Raw genomic sequence first — 26,573 nt, 5'->3', positions numbered from 1 at the left:
GTCTACGCTACGTCAAACTATAAATCCAACTTAAGGGTTAAAGGTTAAAACTTTCAAATTGCATGCAAGCCGGGTTGCAAGCTGTAAAAGACCATGCAATAGACTTGCATAAAAGTCTTGCATGCAAGAAATTGCAGCAAGTTTTGTTGCAAGCTGTAAAGCGGTCTTTAACTTTAACTCAAACGTTAAAGTTAACTTCGGTCGTCCATCACACGACTGATTGGCGTTACACCTCCATAGCCAGAGCGGCCCGTATCTTGCATAGTCTACCCTTTATTATTTCTATGATAGTTCTTCGCTTCTTAAATTCTTAACTGTCAGAAATCACCTGTCGATATGTCAGTGTGTCAGTATTATCGATATGTCAAGTCACCATAACAAAAAAATCCTTTTAATTTTAATTGGTAGTTAATTTAATATAATCGCCAAATATGCTTTACGGAATATTATCTAATGGCTTTGACAATTGAACAGTGCGATGTCTTATTGGGAATATTAGAAAATCACAATGTTCGTAATTTTACGCTAGAAGCTCTTTCAAATGAAGTACATAAGAAGTTTGAATCTTCACATTTCTTTAAAGTGGGATCTTGTATTGTTACATTATTACAGAATAATTTATTAACAGATCCAGAACAACGTTTAGCAGCAATTACTCTGTTATATGAACTATATCGTGGAGAACCCATTGGGAATACTCCTTTTGCTAATGTATTTATTCATCTACTGAATCCTCCAGAACAACAAAGCAGTGTAGGAGCTCCAAAGTTAGAATATCCTGGACAGTTGCCTAGAATAACTGCCCCAGAAAAACATTTTATAGTTCAACTTTTGGCTGATAAACCTAAAGATGCTCTACTAAAAAAGACTGCTGCACAAATTGTTAACTCAGATGTGCCATCACAAGTAAGTAATTTTTTACATTGGATGAAAGTACAAATAATTTGGCCAAAACAGGTAATAAGCACAGAGTTTCAGTTTAGATGTCCATTGTTTAGATGTAATAATTATTTGTAAAGACAATGAAGTAGACTACTTAACATGGCCACTACCAAGTGGCTCATATACGCTGATAACAGACTGGCGACTGTGGCCGGCCATTCTTTGGATCTACAAAAGTATTTTCTGGATATTAACTGTGGGTTCTTATGTGGAGTGGACATTGTTTCACAGACGAGCGACTGTGGCCGGCCGCATTAGAACCGACGGTAACTACTTTAGTAGATCCACAGAATGACTGGTCACAGTCGCCCAACTGTTATGGCGCATATGAGCCACATCAATTTTTCTCATAGACCAGTATCTCACCCGTGAGCCGGGGATCACATTGCACATAATAGAAATTTAAATAGCTGTGGCCTGTGAGGCTGAAACTTAAATACCCCCTTGCAGAGCTGGGCCGGGTACTGATAAATTGTACTCCGGTACAGAGTACCGGGTACTTTTCATATTTGAGGAACGAGTACAGAGTACCAAGTATATTGCTCATAAAAGTACTCGGAGTACAATACTCGAAGTAAAATTACCCGAATTTAATTACCCGAAGGTAATAATTATCTCTGCCTTTCTAAACATATTTATTTATGAGGCATGAAAACATAAAATAACGTACAACTCAAACTTAAATAAAAAAATAAGAATTTTAAAAATTGATCATTGATTAATACATGTTAATACAAATCCTGTTAGTCCATGTGGTGAGACCACTCCCGTCTGGAAAAATTTCTGATTCGGTTTCTTTGTGGATTCCTATTCAAAAATGTCCCCTTGAAACAAATCTGAAGGGTGCCGGGCGGAATTTTTGGGCAGAAATTGTTTAAACAATTTTTTTAAACAAATACAAAAGATCACGTTTTTTGCTCCAGAACATATACACTAAGCGCCAAAATTAATGCACCCCTTAAAAATGGGACATTTTTATTGTCTCATATTTCCTAAACGTGTTGTCCGATTTTAGTGATTTTTTAATATATTATAGATTTATTCTTCAAGAATATCGATGTAATAATATTGTTGCTAAACAGATAAGTGTCATTGTATACCGGGTGTAACAATAATAGTGTGTTTTTTCCTCAAAGTTTGGAACACCCTGTGGAATATTCTAGTGTATATAAAATATTGAAAATACAACTCGACTGTAACCTTAGGCTATCTTAACATTTTGCTTTTTGATTCATTCGCTTATGTTGGATAATAAAAAAGTTAGGTACTTTAACAACTAGCAACTTTCTTCATCAATACAGGGTGTTTCTAAATAAGTGCGACAAACTTTAAGGGGTAATTCTGCATTAAAAAATAATGACCGTTTGCTTTATGTGGAGTGGACATTGTGTCACAGACGAGCGACTGTGGCCGGCCGCATTAGAACCCACGGTAACTACTTTAGTAGATCCACAGAATGACTGGTCACAGTCGCCCGACTGTTATGGCGCATATGAGCCACATCAATTTTTCTCATAGACCAATATCTCACCCGTGAGCCGAACATTTCACTTCAATAGTAATAATAGAAATTTTTTGAAAATTTAACTTTAAAATTTAGTATCTTAACTTTAATTTCATTTAACCTATACATGGCTTTTTAGTCATTTTCAATTTTTAATTAATATTATTTATGAACATAGAGGTCGCATAAGATTGTAGTTCCTTCTTGATCATTTTAATAAATGACAGTCTTCCTCAGCTGATCTGCTGTTCACGTGGGCTCAAAATGGTTTGACTCAGCCATGTTGTCTTATTAATTAATTAAAGAATTTAGATGTGATTTTATTCACTTTAAAGGGTTATTATACCCTATATCTGTGGCTTTTGCCCAGTATACATGTTTTTTATTGTGCCGTTTAGCAATTGCTCTTCTATGAAGGTTTTATAAGAGGACATAAATTTTTTCACTTATTTTTTATATAAAAAAATCTTATCTTAAATATGTCCTTTTAGGAAGCTCTGATGATGACACGTTATGTGTCGAAAGTACTTAGCTGATAATAAAATATTTTTTACATCACACTATCAAAAGTTTTTTGAAAACATACACCTGTTTGCCGTTTTGACCTATTTAGAAGTGTGTACAAGTCTTGCAGTCTTTTCCAATTTATAAACATATGTCCGCAAATGCTTCGTTTCCGAGATACGGGATGTTGAACTTTTTCTTACAAACTGACGATTTATTTATTGCTCTAAAACCGGTTGAGATATGCAAATGAAATTTGGTAGGTTTTGAGAGGTAGTTATTACGCATTTTTTGACGTACAATTAAGAATTTTATATTCACCATTGGCGTGCATACGGGTAATATGACCGGGTAATATGACCCGTATGCACGCTAATGGTGAATATAAAACTCTTAATTGTACCTCAAAAAATGCGCAATAACTACCTTTTAAAAGCTACCAAATTTCATTTGCATATATCAACCGGTTTTAGAGCAATAAATAAATCGTCAGTTTGCAAGAAAAAATTCAACATCTCGTATCTCGGAAACGAAGCATTTGCGGACACATGTTTATAAAGTAAACGGTCATTATTTTTCATGCAGAATTACCCGTTAAAGTTTGTCGCACTTAGAAACACCCTGTATTGATGAAGAACGTTGCTAGTTGTTAAAGTACCTAACTTTTTTATTATCCAACATAAGCGAATGAATCAAAAAGCAAAATGTTAGGATGGCCTAACACACTATCATTGTTACACCCGGTATACCTACAATGACACTTATCTGTTTAGCAACAATATTATTACATCGATATTCTTGAAGAATAAAGCTATAACATATTAAAAAAATCACTAAATTCGAACAGCAGGTTTAGGAAATATGAGACACTAAAAATGTCCCATTTTTAAGGTGATGCGATAATTTTGACGCTTAGTGTATTAACTTTTTAAGTTATTTGCGAAAAACCGTCCAAAAACATTTTTTTAAGTTATACTTCTTTAGGCGCGTTGGGAGTAAATTTATGTGCGCGAATTCATCAAAAGTCTTGGTCCTGAGCGCAGCTCAAACGTTATACAGGCTCTGATTGGGTAATTACAATGAACTGTCAACAAGTGTTCAATATGTCGGTTATGGGTAAACAAATGTTATGTAGTTTTTATTGTTGTGAGTACAGAGAAAAAAGGTATTACACTGTCATATTACCCGTATGCACGCCAATGATGAATATAAAATTCTTAATTGTATGCCAAAAAATGCGCAATAACTACCTCTTAAAACGTACCAAATTTCATTTGCATATCTTAACCAGTTTTAGAGCAATAAATAAATCATCAGTTTGTAAGAAAAAATTCAACATCCCGTATCTCGGAAACGAAGCATTTGCGGACACATATGTTTATAAAGCAAACGGTCATTATTTTTTCATGCAGAATTACCCGTTAAAGTTTGTCGTACTTATTTTGAAACACCCTGTATTGATGAAGAACGTTGCTAGTTATTAAAGTACCTAACTTTTTTATTATCCAACATAAGCGAATGACTCAGAACAAAATGTTACGATAGCCTAAGGTTACAGTTGAGTTGTAATTTCAATATTTTATATACGCTAGAATATTCCACAGGGTGTTCCAAACTTTGAGGAAAAAACACACTATCATTGTTACACCCGGTATACAATGACACTTATCTGTTAGCAGCAATGTTATTACATCGATATTCTTGAAGAACAAAGCTATAACATATTAAAAAAATCACTAAAATCGGACAACAGGTTTAGGAAATGTGAGACATTAAAAATGTCCCATTTTGAAGGTGGTGCGTTAATTTTGGCGCTTAGTGTGTTTTTAAGTTTTGTCGGTCATTCTGAACAAGAAAGGTATCTTGTAAATTTTCTCAAAAAGTGATAGTTTTCGAGTTATAGGCGATTTAAAATCTGAAAAATGCGAAAATACGCATTTTTGAGACTTAAAAACTCATATTCAAATTAGTATTTTTGAGGTTGCCAGATAGTTAAATAGAAGACTAAATATTCAGCTTCCAGATTCTGAAGAGTGATCGCGTCTAACTTTAATTTATACCGTTGTTTTTTAATTGTTAAATATGCGTGTTTATCCGATTTTTTTGCCGGTGCGGCGCGCTCCGTTTCAAAAATCTCCTACTTTCCTCCGAAAAATATTTTTTCTAGATTCTTTGGGACATTCTAAATAAAATAAATTTCTTGACATTTTTCTCAAAAGTTAATAGTTTTAAAGTTATAAGCGATTTAAAATCCGAAAATGCGTTTTTTTGTCATTTTTCGGATTTTAAATCGCTTATAACTTAAAAACTATTCCCTTTTGAGAAAAATGTCAAGAAACTTATTTTATTTAGATTTTCCCAAAGAATCTAGAAAAAATATTTTTCGGAGGAAAATAGGAGATTTTTGAAATGGAGCGCACCGCACCGGCAAAAAATCGGATAAACACGCATATTTAACAATTAAAAAACAACGGTATAAATTAAAGTTAGACCTGATCACTCTTCAGAATCTTGAAGCTGAATGTTCAGTCTTCAATCTAAGTATCTGGCAACCTCAAAAATACTCATTTAAATATGAGTTTTTAAGCCTTAAAAATGCGTATTTTCGCATTTTTCAGATTTTAAATCGCCTATAACTCCAAAACTATCAATTTCTGAGAAAAATTACAAGATACCTTTCTTGTTTAGATTGACCCAAAAAATCTAAAAATATATGTTCCAGAGAAAAAAACATGATCTTTTGTATTTGTTTAAAAAAATTGTTTAAACAATTTCTGCCCACAAATTCCGCACGGCACCCTTCAGATTTGTTTAAAGGGGACATTTTTGAATAGGAATCCACAAAGAAACCGAATCAGAAATTTTTTTCAGACGGGAGAGGTCTCACCACATGGACTATGTCAGTAACAGCCACTAAAAATGAAGGAACTATTGGCCCATATAGAAAGGTGGCCGGTATTTCCAGTTTTTGCAGTCCACAAATACATAAAAGATAATTGGACCTTTGTTTATTTTGTTAATAAAAGCAAATATAATTCTATACACATAAACGGAAACATTGGAAACTACTAAAACTACTTTAATATCCTAATATAAAATAAAACTATACTACGGAAAGAACATATTGATGTTAAGCTTTTTTAAAGAATTTTTCAACCCACTTTTATTTTTTATATCCTTTGATAATTTGAGTTTTTACACCATATTTTTCGGCCAACTTTTGTGAATTGTAATCATACTTATAAATAGTGACAAACGTTTCTCTTTTACAACACTTTTACGACACTTTATTATAGGATTTTAAGAACCTATTGTGACCAACGACCAGATGAAGGTTAATCTCCTGTTTAGGTAGATACAATAGGTCTTAATAAATAGTACTGGAAATTTCCATCAACAAATAGACAAAATTATTTTAACAAAATTATTTTGGCTAACATTCACATTCAATTTCTATAAAATGCGCTTTAAAAATATGTGATATTTGGCTGTATTATAAAGGTGGCCGTAAATAGCAGGTCATAAATAAGCGAATATACATATAATTGGTTTGCGGAATTTTGAAACAGGCCATAAATACAGGTGGCCGATTTTGGCAGGTGGCCGGTAACACAGGTTTTACTGTAATCAGTATAACACCACTCACACTAACTGATTAATTTTATTGGCTTTTAGGATAACTAATTTTTCAAAGTTTCATCAGTTCTTCAGAGCATTTCTTATTTATTTTTATTTATTTATTTATTTCAACGGTAGGACCATTTAAAAACGAGTACAAAAAAAAATAGTTAAAATAAAAATCATGTACAAAAAACATCAAAAATCAACGAGTAAAAGACAATTAAACAACAAAATTTGTAAAATAACACAGTAAATTCAATCGCAGAAGATGAAAAATATCACATATTTAAATCAATAAACTCTGAAGCTGCCTTTTAAAGACATTAATGTTTGGACAGAATGGATCAAGTAGCATTTCATTGCATAAGCTGAGCATTCTAGACAAGGGAAAATGACGAGCATACTCAGTCCTATGAAAAGGAATATAAAAGAGTGCAGTGTGTCGAGTACTATGTATTGTGTTTAAGTACACATTATCCAATAACGAGGGACAATTGATAGCATTGTTTAGAATTTTAAATAGAAACAACATATCAGCTCTCAACCTGCGGTTCTTCAGCGTAGTAACATTAAATTGAGACATTATTCCAGAATAATCTATGACGAAATTTTCAGTATTTCTTATATTACAATGTGCTTTATAAGCTAAGGATCTTAGAAACTTCCGCTGAACGCTCTCCAATCCATCAATGTAAACTTGATGAAATTGAGACCAAACAACAGAGCAGTATTCAAGTCCAGAGCGCACAAGAGAGCAGTACAGTAATTTGAATACAGTAGGTGAGAGATCATGACTGTTGCGATAAATAAAACCAAGATTGCGAAATCCTGTTTCCTTAATTTTAAGATAATGGCTTCTAAATGTCAATGCACAATCCAATAATACACCCAAATCTTTAATCTCAGTAACTGAATCCAAGAGTACATCATTAAGAACATATCTATTAGCTGTTAGATTATTTATATGACCAAATGAAATACAAGAACATTTAGTCGGATTTAGGCTTAAACCATTTTGTTTCGACCATAAACATATATTATTAACATCATCTTGCAGAAGATCTCTATCTGATATATCATGTATGTAACGAAATAACTTAAGATCATCAGCAAATAGTAGAAAGTGTGAGTTTTTGATAGCCTTACCAATATCGTTAATTAAAGAGCAAGGGACCACAATGAGACCCTTGTGGGACACCAGAACAACAATGGAATTCTTTAGAAACATAATTGTTGATACGAACTTGTTGTGTACGTCCCATCAAAAAGCTTTTAATCCAATTGACAATGGGTTCACCAAAGCCAGACGCATGAAGTTTATGAACCAATAGGTTATGATTAACCCCGTCAAATGCCTTTGAGAAATCAGTATAAATGCTGCCGACCTGAATCTTATTCTCAAATCCACCCAACAAGTATTGTTGGTAGTTGACAAGGTTTGTTACAGTTGACTTTCCGTTAGGAAAACCATGTTGCTCATCAATAATTATGTTTCGGCAAGCCCAGGTAAGATTTATCGATACCAATTTATCTTGAAGTTTTGGGATTGCTGATTGAATAGTTATACCTCTATAATTGTTTACACACTCGCGATTGCCAGATTTATAGATAGGTGTAAGAAAACTATTTCTCCAATAATGTGGAAATATAGATGATGACAATGATAAATTGAAAATTTGTTGTAAAGGTTTACAAAGGGAAAACATACAGTTCTTAATAAGTGCTGCAGGTATACCATCAGGGCCTGAAGAATATGTAGTTTTTAAACTCATAATTCCCTCAAAAACATCTGTCAGACTAAATTCCAGAGTTTGGATATCTACACTGTACTCTAATTCAAAGTTACGTAAATTATACTCACTATCATTATATGTACCCGAAAAATAATTGGCAAATAGATTGACTATTTCCTCACCACACTGAGCAATTACATCCCCACCTTCATTAGACATTACATTAGGATAAGCGTTAGACCCACGTGTAGCATTAACATGTCTCCAAAAAGAGCGGGGATTGCTTGAAAGATTTGCTTGAATATTCTCTAAATAGTTTTTATAACATACTGCTTGTAATGATTTACATCTTTCCCTTAACACTGAAAATTCCGCACATGAGTTGCCTGATGCTTTAAAATTCCGGTGAGCTATTTTTTTCTGTATGACAAGTTCAATCAATTCTCGTGAAAACCAAACTGGAAAGTTCAACGATTTAAACCGATTAACAGGAACAAACATACTGATGGCATCATATAAAATATGGTAAAAATTTTCTATGCAGCAATTAATATCTGATACATCTAATATCTCGTTCCAAGGAATTGCTAAATGTTTATTTAAAACCTGATAATTACATTTTTTAAAATCATGATAAAAGACATCATATTTAAGAAATAAATTTAAATTAGCTGCAGGTAACAATATGGTATAAGCTGAATGATGTTGAGAAGTATTCAATAGAATATCAGTAGAAATCGACACAACTGCATCCCTCTGCGTACAAAAAACTAGATCTAAAAATTTATTATTAAGGTTAGGCAAAGTATTTACTTGTGACGTATTAAGAAAATTGTAGCAAGTACAAACAGTATTTGCTGGATAGTGTTGCGGACACTCAACTGTTACACCATCACTAAGATTATACCAGGATGCCTCAGGTAGGTTGTAGTCACCACAAATACAGAACTCACAGTCACTGAATCTATCTGCTAAGTCCAATATACAGGTGCAATGTTCCTCATATAATGACCCAGGTGACCGTGGAGGAAAGTACACAGCACCAATGATTAACTTTCTAGTAGCACACATGACCTGTGCAAATACATGTTCCACAGAGGAATCGATAGGCTTAACCATCATTGAATGAAGGCGCTTATGGATAGCAATAAGGACACCACCACCACGAGTCTTCGAACTAGTTTGAGTGTCTCTGTCGTGCCTATACACATTAAAGTCACTCAATCCCAATTCAGCATCTAAGATTTTAGAAGTAAGCCATGTTTCAATGATAATAATAATATTATAACTAGAAAGAACCACAGCATGTCTGAAATTTTGAAGTTTGGTGCACATACCCCCAGCATTCTGAAAATATAATCTCAATGATCGTTTTTTGAATTATTGAATTTCTTGACGATTCTGGGCACCCCATTAAAGTACTTGATTCTCAAGTCCTCTTCACCCTGTGTTTTCCTGTGTTCCAATTCCTGATAAACTGCCTTCACTTTCTCACGTTGCAATAGGGTAAGATCAGCTCCAATTCGCAGATTTGAACCCAATAAGGGTCTGCGCTGTTTCAAACAAGAGATAACAAAGGCTGAATCATTGAATGCGATTTTAAGAGGTCTTGTTTTATCATCTAGTCTACCAAGACGAAAGGCTTTATAGGTGCTGTTGGTTACACCAATTTTATTGAGAACTCCACGTACCTCATTTCTGTCATGTTCGGCACGGATGTTAGAATCACTTGAATGGTTTTCAGGTACATTGTATATAATAATATTTTTGGCTCTCCGGCTCCTGTCTTATATCTCCTCAAAAACTGCATCATTATTTAGTGTTGGGGAAGATTTTAACTCCTGAATCTCCTTTTTAAGACTAACCACCTCTTGTTGAAGTTCCTGGACAATCCTGACCACCATGGGCGCTGATTTAAATGCATTAAGACACTCAACACAAAGATAGAGAAGGTTTCTTTTTTGTAGAACCACAGCCCTTGTTTCTGAGCTAGAGAGGCCTGAGCAACCCTCTGACAAGTGAAACAGTACACGGCAGCAGTCACAGTATATGGGTTTATCTTCACCTTCAATGGAATATTTGCATTTAGTACACAGTTCTGAAGGCATTTTATCCTTACTTTTGAATTTTAATTTAATGCAGAAATGACTATTAACAGCTAAATCTTATGTGTAAAATATACAAATAAATAAAGATATTAATCCTAATCACGGAGTAGTAGCCACTTCATAAAAATTATGGCATAAGAGAATAGGCGTTTGCTTGACTTTGCGAATGGACTGATACTGAAAACGGCGTGTTTGCGTGTTGCTATTAATTTGCTCTCCCACATGCAGCGACAAGTTTATACTTGCAAAAAGTACTCGGAAAATGTACTCGTATAATAAACACAAGTACCGAGTATTTTACCCTACGCTACGGGTACGAGTACCGAGTACTTTATTGAAAATGTACTCGGGTACCGGGTACTGAGTACCCAAAATGTACTCAGAGTACAAAATTCGGGTACTTGTACCTGGGTATTGCCCAGCTCTGCCTCCTTGGTAGCGATCAGGTTAAAGAGGCTCTGAGACTGTTTTCTTAACCCCTTCGCTACCAGGCTTAAAGATGAGTTGCACAGTATTATACCAGATTTAGCGAAAAATACAACTTTTTTAAAACACTGTTTTGCGTGGTCCAATTGAATTTTTGGTGCCTTCGAGATCATTTTTTATTAAAAAAAAATAGTAATTCACCACAGCCGCCACACTAAGGGACAACCCATATAAAAACAAAAATTATAAATAAAAAATGCCAGATTCTCAACATAAAATAAATTTTGTATCCACATATGGATACACTGGTATGTGGGAGAGCTACTCTCATGTATCCACCTGTGGATACATGGTAGCGAAGGGGTTAATGTTGTTCTGAAGCTATTTTCTTGTAGGGTAAAAGCCCAGCCATGCCACTTTTGTTTCTTAAGGTATTCTCTAACTACTCACCAATTTTCATGAAAATCAAATAAGGTTCAACAAAATTGGAGGTGAAAACCTTCAGTGACTCCACTCTTTACTTGATTTGATTTTTTGAAGTATCCTCCTATATTTTAATTTTCTTTTACCTCTGTCTGGTCTGATCCGTAGAATCGCAGACCGTGGGAAGGAGCTATAACAACCTAAAAAATATCATCACCACTGCATACAATTGTGTGATCTGCAAAAAGACTAATAAATTCCAGACTCTCAACATAATTTATATCATTGATAGTCCATTCTTTCACGGTTTTTGCTCTAAATTTTAAAGAACCGCTTGGATTGACATGAAATTTGGCATACGTATAGCTTACATGTCAAAGAAAAAAAGTGATATTGTGCCTATGTGTGCTTTTGCCCTGGGGGTGACTTTCAACCCCTGTTGGGGGTGAAAAAATATATGTCCAAAATAAGTCCGGAAATGGGTAAACTGACTAATTTTAAGTAACTTTTGTTCTATAGAGCTTTTTCGCCAAGTCAACACTTTTCGAGATATTTGCGAGTGAATATGTTCATTTTTCAACAAAATAACCACATTTTTAGACGCTTTTTCGCAAATAACTCAAAAAGTATTTTGTCGAAAAAAACGTTCTTAGCAAAAATATAGCTCATAAAAAAGTAAAAAAAAGGTGCACGCGTTAGGTCTCTGGATCTCGTAGAACCGGAGTTATAGCCAATGAAAAATATATTCATATTCACCAAATTTCAAATAGAATATTTCGACGTGAAATATCCAAAAAATTAAGCACTTTTTGGGGAAAATCCATTATAACTTTTTTATAGTGTTTAAAAAAAGATTTATTTTTGTTTTTACAAAAAGTTTCTAGCATTAAAGTTAAGCAAGTTACGCTCAAAATAAAGTTGATCCCTTTTGTTTTTTCAAAAAAAAAAATCGGGAAGACCACCCTCTAATTAGCAACTTAAATGAAATTAATCGTTACCGCTCCACAACTTATTTTACTTATGTTGTGTTTATATGATCTGTAAGTTTCATCGATTCAAAGTGCTTATTTTTGAAAAAATTTGGTTTCAAAATAAAATTTTTAAAAATTTTAATTTTGAAAAATATGCTTTTTTTCAAAATAACTTAAAAATTGTTAGAGATATCAAAAATCTCGAAAAACAAAAAAATGTCAGATTTGCTTTTCTGAATATCATGTATTTTTTTGTTTTTCTGTTAGACAAAAATTGATTAAGATTTGGTGTTTCTAAATTTGCATACATTCGTGATCAGTGACTCGTTCAACCCCTTTTAACTACAGCCCTTTCAATAATAAGGACTTTGAACCGATGAAACTTACAGATCATATAAACAATATATACACGAGTCAAGAAACTTGTGAAGTCGTAACGATTAAGTTCATTTAAGATACTAATTAGGGGGTGATTTTCTCGATTTTTTACCAAAACCAAAAGGGACTAACTTTATTTTGAGCGTAACTTGTTTAATTTTGATGCTAGAAATTTTTTTTTATAAAACAAAAATAAAGCTTTTTTTAAACACTTTAAATAAATTGTAATGAGTTTTCCCCGAAATGTGCTTCATTTTTGGTTATTTCACGTTAAAGTATTCCATTTGGAATTTGACGAATATGAACCTATTTTTATTAGCTATAACTCTGCTTCTACTAGGTGTAGAGACATGATATATACACAATTTTTTAAAAAATTTTGCAGGCTATATTTTTGCTTAGAATGTTTTTTCGACAAAATACTTACTATTTGAGTTATTTGCGAAAAACCGTCTAAAAGCGTGGTTATTTTGTTGAAAAAATGAACATATTCACTGCCAAATAACTCAAAAAGTATTGACTTAGTGAAAAAACTCTATAGAACAAAAGTTACTTAAAATTAGCCAGTTTATCCATTTCCTGACTTTCTTTGGACGAATATTTTTTCACCCCCAAGAGGGGGTGAAAACCACCCCCAGGGCAAAAGCACATATCGGCACAATATCACTTTTTTTCTTTGACTTGTTAGCTATGTGTATGCCAAATTTCATGTCAATCCAAGCGGTTTTTTAAAATTTAGAGATTTTGCAATATTTTACCGTTAAAGAACGGACTATAATGAAAATCATAAATAATAATGCTCCAAGTACACTGCCTTGTGGTACACCAAAACAATTAGGTAGTTCTGTTGATTTACTTTGGCCTACAATCCGACAAGCGAGAGCTGGCGGGTGACCTTGCGCGAAAATACACAACGAGAAATACACAATACGAGTAGGTCACCCGCCAGCTCTCGCTTGTCGGATTGTAACTGCACATAATGAGTTCTTTTTTTGAGATATTCATTAAACCATTTTATAACATTTTGTTTAAAACCATAGTACCTAAATTTTTTAATTAACAAATCTATGTCTTTAGTTTCAAAAGCTCTTCTAAAGTCTAAGAATACAGCTACTACATATTTATTGTTATCAATAATTAGTTTCCACTTTGAGATGGTAAGTTGTATTGCTGTTTCGCATGAGTGACCCTTTCGAAACCCTGACTGATTGCAGAGAAAAAGATTATATTTATTAAAGTATTCAATTATTTGGTTGTAAACGGCTTTTTCAAGTACTTTCTCTATACAAGGCAGTGTATTGATTGGTCGATATTATGTAGATACTTCTGATTTAATTTGAGTTTTTGGAACAGGTATAATGGAGCTAATTTTTAAGTTTTTAGGAAAGCTTCCACTCTTTAATGAAGAATTAACAAAATTAAGAACAACATAGGCAATGGTCTCAAAAATTTTCTTTCAAAATTGTGAATTTAGTATATTATCTAAATTTTTACAGTTTTTTAAAGAAAATATTGATTGTTTTAGTTCACATTTTGTTAAGGGCTGAAATTCACTCATATAGCATTCCACTCCAGGTAAACTATTATCAGACCATTCATGAGAGGTAAAGCTAGATACTATCTCCTCAATACTATTTGTAAAATAAGTATTAAACAAGTATTAAAGCATTCAGCCTCCTTTTCATTCTTTGCATTCACCCTCATTTCATCCATTCCAAAGTTAATTTGTTTATAATTTATATATTGTTCTTTATTTTTTTGTTAATTTCTTTAAGCATTTTCACATTTCCTTTGAATCATTTCTATTGTTAGCAATCATACTTTCATAATATTTAAGTTTTTTTTGCTTTAGCAAATTTACAACTACATTTCTCTTCATCTTATATTCATTCCATAAAGGACCCCGCACAAACCTTATGGAAAATAGGTCCCAGTGGATTTCGTTCATACTTTGGGAAAATACTCTTTGAAGCATCTTGATAAAAAGTTCTCATGGTCACAACTCAATCGTATGAAAGATTTTCAAGATATAGAGGCCCAAACTCGGAAAATTAAATAGGTCCCAGTGGATTTCGTTCATACTTTGGGAAAATACTCTTTGAAGCATCCTGATAAAAAGTTCTCATGGTCACAACTCAATCGTATGAAGGATTTTCAAGATATAGAGGCCCAAACTCGGAAAATTATAAGATTTAGGGGGTATTCCAATTCCGTGAGTTACTGGTTGTTTGGCAACATGTAGAAGTTTGGATAAAGGAAAATTACTAGTAGTCTAGGATTTTTTCCTGGCTATTCAATGGCGACCTTTACTTTGACCTTGACCTTCAACGGACGTCATCTTCTAGAGTTTCGAGGGTTTTCGGGATTCAATTGATGTAAACAGATAACTCATGGGTTTTTGGGATCTCTAAACACGAATATGCCATCCGAATTGCCCTCCGGATTACGTGGTGGCCAGGGTCTCTGCAAGGAACGTCATCTTCTAGAGTTTTGATGGTTTTCGGCATTTAATTGATGCAAATGAATTACTGGAGGATTTTTTGAGGTTGCTATACACGAATATGCCACCAGAACCGACTCCCGGAGCAACTGATTTCCAAGGTCAATGAAAGGGGCTTCTGGAGTTTCGAGAGTCTTTGGTACTACATTAATTCAAACGAATTAGTTATAGGTTTTTGGGGTTGCTGAACACGAATACGTGATCAGCACAGACACAGGAGCACCTAATACCTCAGACATGTTATCTTCTGGAGTTTCGGAGGAATCAAATGGATTACTCTAGGTTTTTGTGGTTGCCGAACATGCATACATGCATACTACCGAACATGCACTATGGCACGTCATCTTCTGAAGTTTCGAGGGTTTTCAGCATTAAATTGATAAAAACGGATTACTCATAGCTTTTGGGGTCGCTTACGCCAATGCGCCATCAGATTCGACCCAAGTGTTTTAATAAGTGTCTTATTTGGACAAAGGCCTCCCCATGAGTTCACCATTCTTCTCTGTTTTGTGCTATTTAGTTCCAGTTTCTCCTTATTTTTGCTTTGATGTCATCTAACCATCGTTTTTGTAACAGTCTTCCTCTACTACGACTGTGCTTGCGTGGTCTCCAATGTACAATGTTTCTCGTCCACCTGTCGTTGTTTTGCCGTGCCACGTGTCCTACTTAGTTCCACTTTATTTGAGCAATTCGTCCAACTACATCTTCCACCTTCGTCCTGCTTCGCATGTCCTCGTTTTGTATATGTTCTCTCAGCGATACTCCCAATATAGATCGTTCGATGGCCCTCGAACGTTGATTTACCCAACATCAAACCTTAATGTTCTTTTTATTTTAGATAACGTATTGTTTCCTATCTATGGTTTATTTGAATTGGATTTTTAGATTTAAATCAATCAGATGCTGGCTAGAAATATTTATTAAGCGTATGTTCCTACCAAAATTATTTCGCCGCGGGAGTGATTTTTTAAATATTTCTTGCATTCAGTATATTTTTATTTTTCAGTTACTGTATTATTATTTAATATAGCGATTTTACAAGTATTTAACTGTTATCCAAATTATACCTTGGAAACCAGGTGCTCCGGGAGTCGGTTCTGCTGGCATATTCGTGTATAGCAACCTCAAAAAACCCTCCAGTAATTCATTTGCATCAATTAAATGCCGAAAACCATCAAAACTCTAGAAGATGACGTCCCTTGCAGGGACCCTGGCCACCACGTCATCCGGAGGGCAATTCGGATGGCATATTCGTGTTTAGAGATCCCAAAAACCCATGAGTAATCTGTTTATATCAATTGAATCCCGAAAACCCTCGAAACTCTAGAAGATGACGTCCGTTGAAGGTCAAGGTCAAAGTAAAGGTCGCCATTGGATAGCCACGAAAAAATCCTAGACTACTAGTACTTTTCCTTGATCCAAACTTCTACATGTTGCCAAATAAGCAGTAACTCACGGAATTGGAATACCCCCTAAATCTTATAATTTTCCGAGTTTGGGCCTCTATATCTTGAAAATACTTCATACGATTGAGTTGTGCCCATGAGAACTTTTTATCAGGATGCTTCAAAGGGTATTTTCGCAAAGTATGAACGAAATCCACTGGGACCCATTTTCCATAAGGTTTGTGCGGGGTCCTTTTTTATACTATTACCACCATTACTATAGTTTACATAATTTTTATATGCCCTGTCAAGCTCAAAAGCCTTTGCCCTAACATCATTATCATACCAAGGAACATTTTCATTCTTACAGGTTATTTTTTGTCTTATAGGATACTTATTTTCTATCACAGCTTTACATTTATCATATAAATCATTATACAGGGTGTCCCGAAAAGATTGGTCATAAATTATACTACAGATTCTGGAGTCAAAAATAGGTTGATTGACCTTACTTTATGTACAATAGTACACACAAAAAAAGTTACAGCCTTTTGAAGTTACAAAATGAAAATCGATTTTTTTCATATATCGAGAACTCTTAGAGATTTTTTAGAAAATGGACATGTGGCAGTCTTATAGCAGAATCATCTTAAAAAAAACAACAGTGAAATTTGTACACACCTTGTTCACTTAACCCCCCCCCCCCCCACACGCTTTTGTGTACGTTCAAATTGAATTATTATTGTGGTACCATTAGTTAAACACAATATTTTTAAAACTTTTTTGCCTCAGTATTTTTTCGATAAGCCAGTTTTTATCGAGATGTGGCTTCTTTTTTAATATGTTTACATAAAAATTTTATGGGGGTTTCGTTCCTTTAAACCCCCCAAATGTTTGTGTACGTTATAATTGAAACTTTTATTGCGGTACCATTATTTAAACACAGTATTTTTAAAACTTTTTTGCCTCTTAGTATTTTTTTCATATTATAAAAATGTAAATTATAAATTTTTCATATTATTACCAGGTCTCTATAATCGTACTTAACCATATACAAATGTGTGGTGGATTTGACAAATATTTAAAATATCTCGATAAAATCTAGCTTTTCGAGAAAGTACTAAGAGGCAAAAAAGTTTTAAAAACATCATGTTTAACTAATAGTACTACAATAATAATTTAATAGGAACATACGCAAAAGTTAGGGTGGTTTAAGGGAATAAAACCCCAATAAAATTTTTATGGGGTGCACAAATTTCACTATCATTTTTTTTTTTCAAAATGCCCCTACCATAAGAATGCCACATGTCCATTTTTAGTAAAAATTCTCTAATAGTTTTCGATATATGTATTGGAAAAACTTTATTTTCGTTTTGTAATTTCAAAGGGCTGTAACTTTTTTTATGTGCACAATTCTACTAGTAATGTTCAATCAACCTATTTTTGAACCCAGAATCTGTGGTATAATTTATGACCAATCTTTTCGGGACAATCTGTGGTATATCACATTAATATCAATAGAGTCGTAATTCCAATCACAGTTTATAAGCTCAATATTTAATTCATAGAATGCCTGATCACTTACACACTTAGTTAATTTATTTTTCTTATTACTATTTACACTATCAATATTCTTTAGCCTAATCCCTATAATCAAGTGATCAGTGATCTTTGGTGTATAAAATACTTCCTATTCTAACTTATTAGTGTTTGTAAGGACAACATCAATAAGAGTACCCGAATTCTCACAAATTCTTGTACTTTCCTTGATCACCTGCTCTACCCCCGCTGATTGTATAAGAGTTATTAGTTTTTTACAGTAAAATTCATTTTTATTAAAATAATTTATGTTAAAATCTCCTACCAATATACATTTTTTATTTATGGTCATATTTTCTTAAATAATATCCTCCAACTTACTTAAGAAAGCTGCTAAACCACCATTAGGTGAGCTATACAGAGTGAGTGTAATTTGGAATAAATTCAATATCTCAAATACTAATCGTTTTTTTGAAAAATGCTTATATCCGTCGATTATTATTTCAAATTGTCCTTTTTGGCATACAATAATAATGCATACAGGGTGTTCCAATTTAGAGATATGACGTCATAGTTAATTTTTTTAAATGGCAACACTGTCATTTTGATAGCTATTTTGATAGGATGTGTAAAGTTATACATAACTGCAAAATATCAAATTTTTACTCCATAGCATTTACAAGATAATAAAAAATAACAAAGGTATGAAAAACAAGTAATCAAATTAATAATAATTGAATTTATTTATTTCAATTAAGCAAATGCTCATAATGTTGCCCATTGAGTATTTGACAATAATTGAGGGCAGTATTATGAGCATTTGCTTAATTGAAATAATTAAATTCAATTATTATTAATTTGATTACTTGTTTTTCATAACTTTGTTATTTTTTATTATCTTGTAACTGGTAGGGAATAAAAATTTGAAATTTTGCAGTTATGTATAACTTTACACACCCTATCAAAATAGCTATCAAAATGACAGTGTTGCCATTTAAGAAAATCAACGATGACGTCATATCTCTAAATTGGGACACCCTGTATATATTATTTTTGTATGTCAAAAATGACAATTTGAAATACTATGGTTTATTTTTTAACCAGGAGGAGTAAACTAAAAGACAGATTCACGCCCAAGAAAGTCACTAGAAAAATAACCAAATACATCCTCTTTTTTGGTTGATCATGTCGGCCCTCAACGGTAATTCATAAATGTTATATTATATTAATTCGTTGCTGAAGAGTTCTAAAAACAACTGCTTTTTATATCAAATCAGCCATCTATCCAAAATCGCCCATATAACTGAATTATCCTATGATATGCCAAAAGTGTCAAAACTTGATAAATGTCATTAGGTAGTGTCAAAAATTTTTAACTGTGGAGTAAACTTGCCTGCGGTTGGACCAATTACAAACAAACATTACGGAGCGGTAAATTTGAATCACTCCTCTTGGTTTAAAAACAAACTATAATCGACGGGTCTGAGCATTTTTTAAAAAATAATTAGTTTTTGAATTATTGAATTTATTCCAAATTACAGACATAACTTAGTTATTTTTTATTATTTGTAAATGACACAGAATAAAAATTTGATATTTTGCGTATGTATAACTTTACACACCCTATCAAAATAGATATCAAAATGACAGTGATGCCATTTAAGAAAATAAACGATGACGTCATATCTCTAAATTGGATACCCTGTATACATTATTATTGTATGTCAAAAAGGACAATTTGAAATAATAATCGTCGGGTCTGAGCAATTTTCAAAGAAACAATTAGTATTTGAGATATTTAATTTATTCCAAATTAAAGACTCACTCTGAATATAGACAACCGATAGACCAACTTATGCTATTAATTTTCACATGTATAAAAGCACACCAACAATTACCACACAAGCACATAATAGTGGTGGACAACACACTGCTTTTATTTTCACATTTTCTGATTTCATTGTGCCAACTGTTTTATTTAGTGCATCTATGTGTTTTAATATTTTATCATTTTTGTCATTTCTGGTAAATTCGGCCCTTATATCATCAAATTCCTTTTGCATAGCTTTGAGAAGGGATGATTCTAGATCTCCTAATGATGTCTTAGTTTTCCCTTTATTTTCACCTTTTATGGATTTTAGACACTCACAACAACTCAGGCACGTAGCCAAAGGGGGGGGGGTCCATGGGGTCCGGACCCCTCCCAAAACTCTCTCGGCTTTGGTACCAAAGCAGCAAGTTTATCCCTAAGTTATTATTATTATTTTTGAAAAAGTAAACGAAATTATTATTATTTTTTACTAGGATTATTTGTTTTTATTCGTGTACGTTTCAACATACATCCAGTTTAAAAATCAGATTTACCACGGGGAAAGGTATTCTATCAACATTTTAAATTCTTTTACCTGGATTTGCCTCTACAGAAAAAGCAAAATTGCTAGAAAATTTGTGTGCCTATTACTCCCACGACATCTCTCTTACAGCAAAAAAGCTGAATATTATGTTATGGTATAACTGTAACACAATATCATCTTTGGAACCAAATACCAAAAGTCTCCTTAATGAACATTGTATTAAAGATTTTTTTGCAAAAATTTACAAATTCCTTACAATTTTGGCAACTATCCCTGTCACAACGGCCAGTGTAAAACGTTCGTTCTCAACAATGAATCGAGTAAAAACTTCACCCGGAAACAAGATGGGAAACGAAAGCGAAAGACTCATTTTATTGGCTCTTTGGTCCGTTCATTGGAATGTTGAGTTAAATCCAAGTACATTTTTTATAAAATATCCAAAAATTACTGGGTCGACAACTGAATAGAAGACCAGATGTACTCTTTTCTATGGAATTCTATATTTCGTTATACATAGTAGTCTCTAACATCATCATCTTCTTCTTCTTCTTTAGCATATTTCTATCCAGCTTTGAACATAGGTCTTCCCCAAATCTTTCCATATAATCTATCCTTGGCTGCGCTTTTCCAGTGAGTTCCTGTATCTTATACAATATCGTCCTTTCATCGCATTTGAGGCCTTCCTCTTCCTCTTCTTCCTATCACGGCCTCCAGTCTTGTATTGTAGCATTCGATCTTTTATCTTCCTGTCTCCCATTGTGACCCGCAAATCCCCACTTTAACCCTGTTATATGTGATGACTAACATCATCCGAGACGCTAAAATGATATTAAAGATACAATGGTGAAATTAGGTGGAAAAGTTTTTCCGTCTTATCTAACAAAAAATTTGAATTGTAATAAATAATCATTTCGTTGTGAATGGAAACAAGAGCAGTTTTATTTTAGTTAGTTCAGAGAGCGCCAAAAGTGCTCTAACTAGTTTCGACTCTTGTTAGAGTCTCTTCAGAGAACATATATTTGATTCTCTCTGAACCACTAAAATTCTGGCTGTCAGCCTCTACCCACACACGAAAGATTATGATGATATGGATGCCGTGGTGGCATCTGCTAAAGACGAACGAAAATTTTACTTCTAATATTAACAGTATTAAAAATAAAACTTTATAAGAACTAATCTTCTGGTTAATGGTTACACCAAGTCAACGAATCGCCGGAGTAAAGGGGGAAATCTATCAAGTTGCATCTCACTACCCGTCTGTCCAGCACGGCAAAATTCAAACAAAGATTAGTTCCCAATACTCAGAATAGGACTAGAACTAATAAAAATAATAAATAATCATTTCGTTGTGAATCGAAACAAGAGCAGTCTTATTTTAGTTAGTTCAGAGAGCGCCAAAATTTGAGTTGTGTTTGGACCCCCCTCAAGCGCATTTCCTGGCTACGTGCCTGCAACAACTGTATCTGATACACGGTGACCTTTTTTTTCAAACAGACTCCTTTGTGTTCAGATGCCGATAAGTTGGAGCAATTAACACACGGTGGCATTGCATTCATTACATTTAGCGTGAGCATACGTTACAGCCTCCTCAGCACTACATTTACTACACATAACCATCGTAATATTGTTATAAAAATCAAAATTTTGCGTTAAAACGTAATTTGGGCGTCGGCGTTGTTTGAAGGTCAAAGTTCTTTGAAAAATATCACAGCTGGCACCTTGATAATACTTGTAGGTGTAATAATGTTACTTTTGGGTACTACTACAGCGGTTTTTGGATTTATTGAACCTTTTAAAACTTGCAAAAAGTTACTTCAAAAATGAGACCAAAATGTTTGTTGTTTTGATATACATAACCTATAAGCGTATAATATACAGGGTGTCCAGAAACTCTACCGACAAACGAAGACAGGAGATTCCTCAGATAATTTTAAGACAATTTAACTCAATTCACCTAGTCCGAAAATGCTTCTTAGGGGAGCTAGAGCCCTTTGAAGATGGCGTCATGAAATTAGTTTTTCTTAAATACCTCCAGAACGCTTTTATTTAGAAAAACGAAAATTGGTATGAATATTTACTTTTCATAGGTGAATCGATTCCATCCATTGCAAATTTCTAGTACCGGTCATAGGCGTCTGTTTTGGGTAGAGCAACGGGTATTTTATCGCATAACTTTTATGCCTTTTTGACACCGGATTATTAAATTGTGAGGTATTCTAGTACTAAAAGGTACTCTTGCTTTAAGTCGGTAGGACACACCGTTTTCTAGAAAAACCGATTTTAAAGTTTTTCGTTTTTGGAATTTGAAAAAAAATTGAAAAAATTTTTCAACAAAAAACGAATTATTTCACCAACATCAAGTAAGAGTAACTTTTAGTACTCGAATACCTCATAATTTAATAATCTAGTGTCAAAAATGCTCAAAAATTCAAGACAAAAAAGTTATGCTATAAAATAACTGTTGACCTACCCAAAACGGACGTCTATGACCAGTACTAGAAATTCGCAATTAATGAAATCGATTTATCTGTGGAATATAAATGAATGTACCAGTTTTCATCTTTCTAAACAGGTTTTTTTTGAATTTTTTTTTAATTCATAAAGCGAAAAATTTTCAAATCGATTTTTCCAGAAAACGGCGTGTCCTACCGATTTAAAACAAGAGTACCTTTTAGTACTAGAATACTTCACAATTTAATAATTTAGTGTCAGAAATGCATAAAAGTTAAAGATAAAGTTATGCGATAAAATAACCGTTGCCCCACCCAAAACGGACGCCTATGATCGGTACTAGAAATTTGAAATGGATGGATTAGATTTATATCTTCAAGATAAATACGCGTACCAATTTTTGTTTTTCTAAATAGAAGCGTTCTGTAGGTATTTAAGAAAAACTAATTACAAGACGCCATCTTCAAAGAGCTCTAGCTCCCTTAGGAAGCATTTTCGGACTAGGTGAATTGGGTTAAATTATCTTAAAATGATCTGAAGAATCTCCTGTCTTCGTTTGTCGGTAGAGTTTCTGGACACCCTGTATAATTTATATAATGTATTAGGTATATAGTATCCAAAAAATTAATTTGCAACCTGGCTGGTCAAGTGTCCCGAACATGGTATATTTTTGCCTTATTTTCCTGGAGTATAATATACTAATAAGTGCATTGTGATGAGCTGATGAACTTGTGATGAGCTGATGTGATACATATTATGTATTCAATGGAGTTCCAGCTCATCACAATGCACTTATTAGTGGCCAACTAGTTGATCAGTTTTAATAGGTATCTAATTTACTTATCTGACAAAAATCGGCTATCGGCCATAAACTATAAATATTGCCAATGCTAACTTCTATTTGGTTAAGAAAATATTTTATCATTCTTCTAAATAATATATACTCACTGACAAAAATATTGCATATTTTGAATTATCATGTGAAGTGAAATTTTTGTGCTAAAATCCTAGCCCCCAATGTCATATGAGTAGGTTTTCGTTTCCGAATGCAATGATGTAAAGTGTCACAAAAATGCTAGATCGGATTTAAATCTGATATGAACTATCTAATGTAAGTAAGTATTCACTATTCTAATGGTGCATTATCGTGCATTATATCGCCACCACCAAAATTAATGCTCTATATGAGTTTACAATTGGCATACCGTTCACCATATAGAAGTACGATTGACAAAACTTCGTCTACAGAAGAGTTGGCGAATGGTATGCTAGTTGTCACCTCATACAGAGCTTTAATTTTGTTGGTGGTAGCATAATGCTATTGAGTGGTATTTCTTGGAAAGGACGTACCGAACTTGTGGAGATGATTGGGTAAATTACAGCTGACCTGTTCATTAAGAGGAAACAGTAGCGATCAACAGGTACCGAAAACGCGTTCCAAGATTGCGGCTGTAATTTTGAATATGTTTTCGAGATATTTGGCACACGTATTCGTAATATAATAAAGAATGGCGGTACAGAGCCCAATTTGAAAAATATATTAATATGTGGAAATTACTCTGTAATTAAATACAATATTAAAAAAACGAGCCTGTACCGCCATTAAGAAGAACAAAAAAATACACTTTCTTCAAATAAACTTTTTTATCCGATGCCTAGATTTTGTGTCATTTTGGAACTACTAAAATTTTTTATTTCATTAGTAGTTCCAAAATGACACAAAATCTAAGCATCGGATAAAAAAGTTTATTTGAAGAAAGTGTATTTTTTTGTTCTTCTTAATGGCGGTACAGGCTCGTTTTTTTAATATTGTATTTAATTACAGAGTAATTTCCACATATTATTATATTTTTCAAATTGGGCTCTGTACCGCCATTCTTTATTATATTACGAATACTTGTGCCAAATATCTCGAAAAAATATTCAAAATTATAGCCGCAATCTTGGAACGCGTTTTGGCTACCTGTTGATCGCTACTGTATCACCTTAAGAACATTTTAGAAGATCATGTTTTGCCACTTGCCAGCCATATTGGATATGACAGATTCGTGCTAATGCACATTAACGCATGTCTTCATGCTGCTAGGATAGTGAATACTTACCTTGATTATATTCTATTTAAAAATTATATTGGCCACCATGTAGTGCATATTAGATTTAAATCAGATCAAGCATTCGTGTGACTCTTTAAAACATCGCATTCAGAAAAGAAATCCTAAACCTGTGACACAGGGAGGGCTAAGGATTGCAGCACAAAAAATTTCAATTAACATAATTTTAAAATAGACAATATTTTTGTCTGTGAGCGTTTATCTTTTCTTTTTTAAGTATTACATAATTTTATTTCGATTTTAGGTGAATGCAGATTTTTCAGCTATTCAGTTGACTCTAGCAGAAAAACAATCAGAATTACCTCAAACTTGTAAGACAGGAATCCCAGTTGTTTTATCATTACCAGAGAAAAATTATAATAGCTACACTGTTGACACCACGAAAGATGATATTATAATTAAAAAAATAGTAACATCTGATAACGCACCCGTCAACAAAGTATACAAACCAGAGTTTGTAACATTAGCTCCACCTTTACTAAATTGTAAAGACGAACCTGTCTGGTTAAATCCAACGACACCAAAAGAACATACTGTTGCCTACGATATAACCATGTGTGTCCCTGATACAGTTGGCTATGAAGCCCGACAACTCATGAACAAAGCTTATAAGTCAGCTCTATCAATTCAACAACAGCAACAGTTGCTTGGTGAGCTAGAAGATGATCCAAAACTAGTTTACCATATTGGTTTAACACCCAGAAAGTTGCCTGATCTTGTAGAAAATAACCCTTTAATAGCCATAGAAGTTCTTCTGAAGCTAATGCAATCCAAGCAAATAACAGAGTATTTCTCTGTTCTTGTAAACATGGAAATGTCGTTACATTCCATGGAAGTTGTTAATCGACTTACAACAACTGTAGATCTTCCCACAGAATTTGTTCACTTATATATATCTAATTGTATATCTACTTGCGAAACTATTAAAGATCGATATATGCAGAATAGATTGGTGCGATTAGTTTGTGTATTTTTACAATCGCTTATAAGAAATAAGATAATCAATGTTCAAGAATTATTCATTGAAGTACAGGCCTTCTGCATCGAATTTAGCCGTATTCGGGAGGCTGCAGCTTTATTCAGGTTGTTGAAACAGTTGGAGTCTGGTGAATTGGGATTGGTCTCATCTCCAACTATTAATTCCAAAAGTTAGAGTTTGATTGTATAAAATTTGTATATTTCGATAATAAATGGTTTTTTAAAAATATGTTGCAGTTTTTTTAGTATGTTTTTGTGGTTCAATAAATGGAGAGGTACCTATATTTTAAAATAAAAAAGATTACTTTAAAGCATTTTCTACTACACATCAATCCTAGTTTTTTGTGATGTAAAATTATTGTTTGACCATCCTAAACCCTTTTTTTCAGTGCGTCACAGATTATCGAATTCACTCTAAGCATTATAATAAATATGAATATTTTATGTCATTGGTATATTCGGGCATTGTCTATCTAGTGAAATTTGATATTATATTTATTTAATTTTATATTAAACTATTTCAAATATTAATATTTTGGCAAATATTTGTATAAATATTGATGTGTATGGTTCTTTTCATGAGCATTTTTTAGTGCGTCACAAATGATAGAAAAAAGGTTAGTCCGTGATTAATACACATTTATG

General features: G+C 33.3%; 1 protein-coding gene across 1 annotated transcript; it reads left to right on the top strand.

The window, feature by feature from the left end:
* The first annotated feature begins 334 nt into the window (after positions 1-334).
* LOC126886896 (CCR4-NOT transcription complex subunit 11) lies at positions 335-26,157 on the top strand. Its single transcript, XM_050654030.1, has 2 exons — positions 335-906; positions 25,195-26,157. Exons 1-2 carry the CDS (start codon positions 454-456, stop codon positions 26,101-26,103), a joined length of 1,362 nt encoding a protein of 453 aa, XP_050509987.1. The 5' UTR covers positions 335-453; the 3' UTR covers positions 26,104-26,157.
* The last annotated feature ends 416 nt before the right edge of the window (positions 26,158-26,573 follow it).

Source organism: Diabrotica virgifera, chromosome 6, assembly GCF_917563875.1.
Source record: "Diabrotica virgifera virgifera chromosome 6, PGI_DIABVI_V3a".
NCBI classification, from domain to species: Eukaryota; Metazoa; Arthropoda; class Insecta; order Coleoptera; family Chrysomelidae; genus Diabrotica; species Diabrotica virgifera.
Note: the sequence above shows the minus strand (reverse complement) of the source record. Positions and strands in the feature narration are given on the sequence as shown.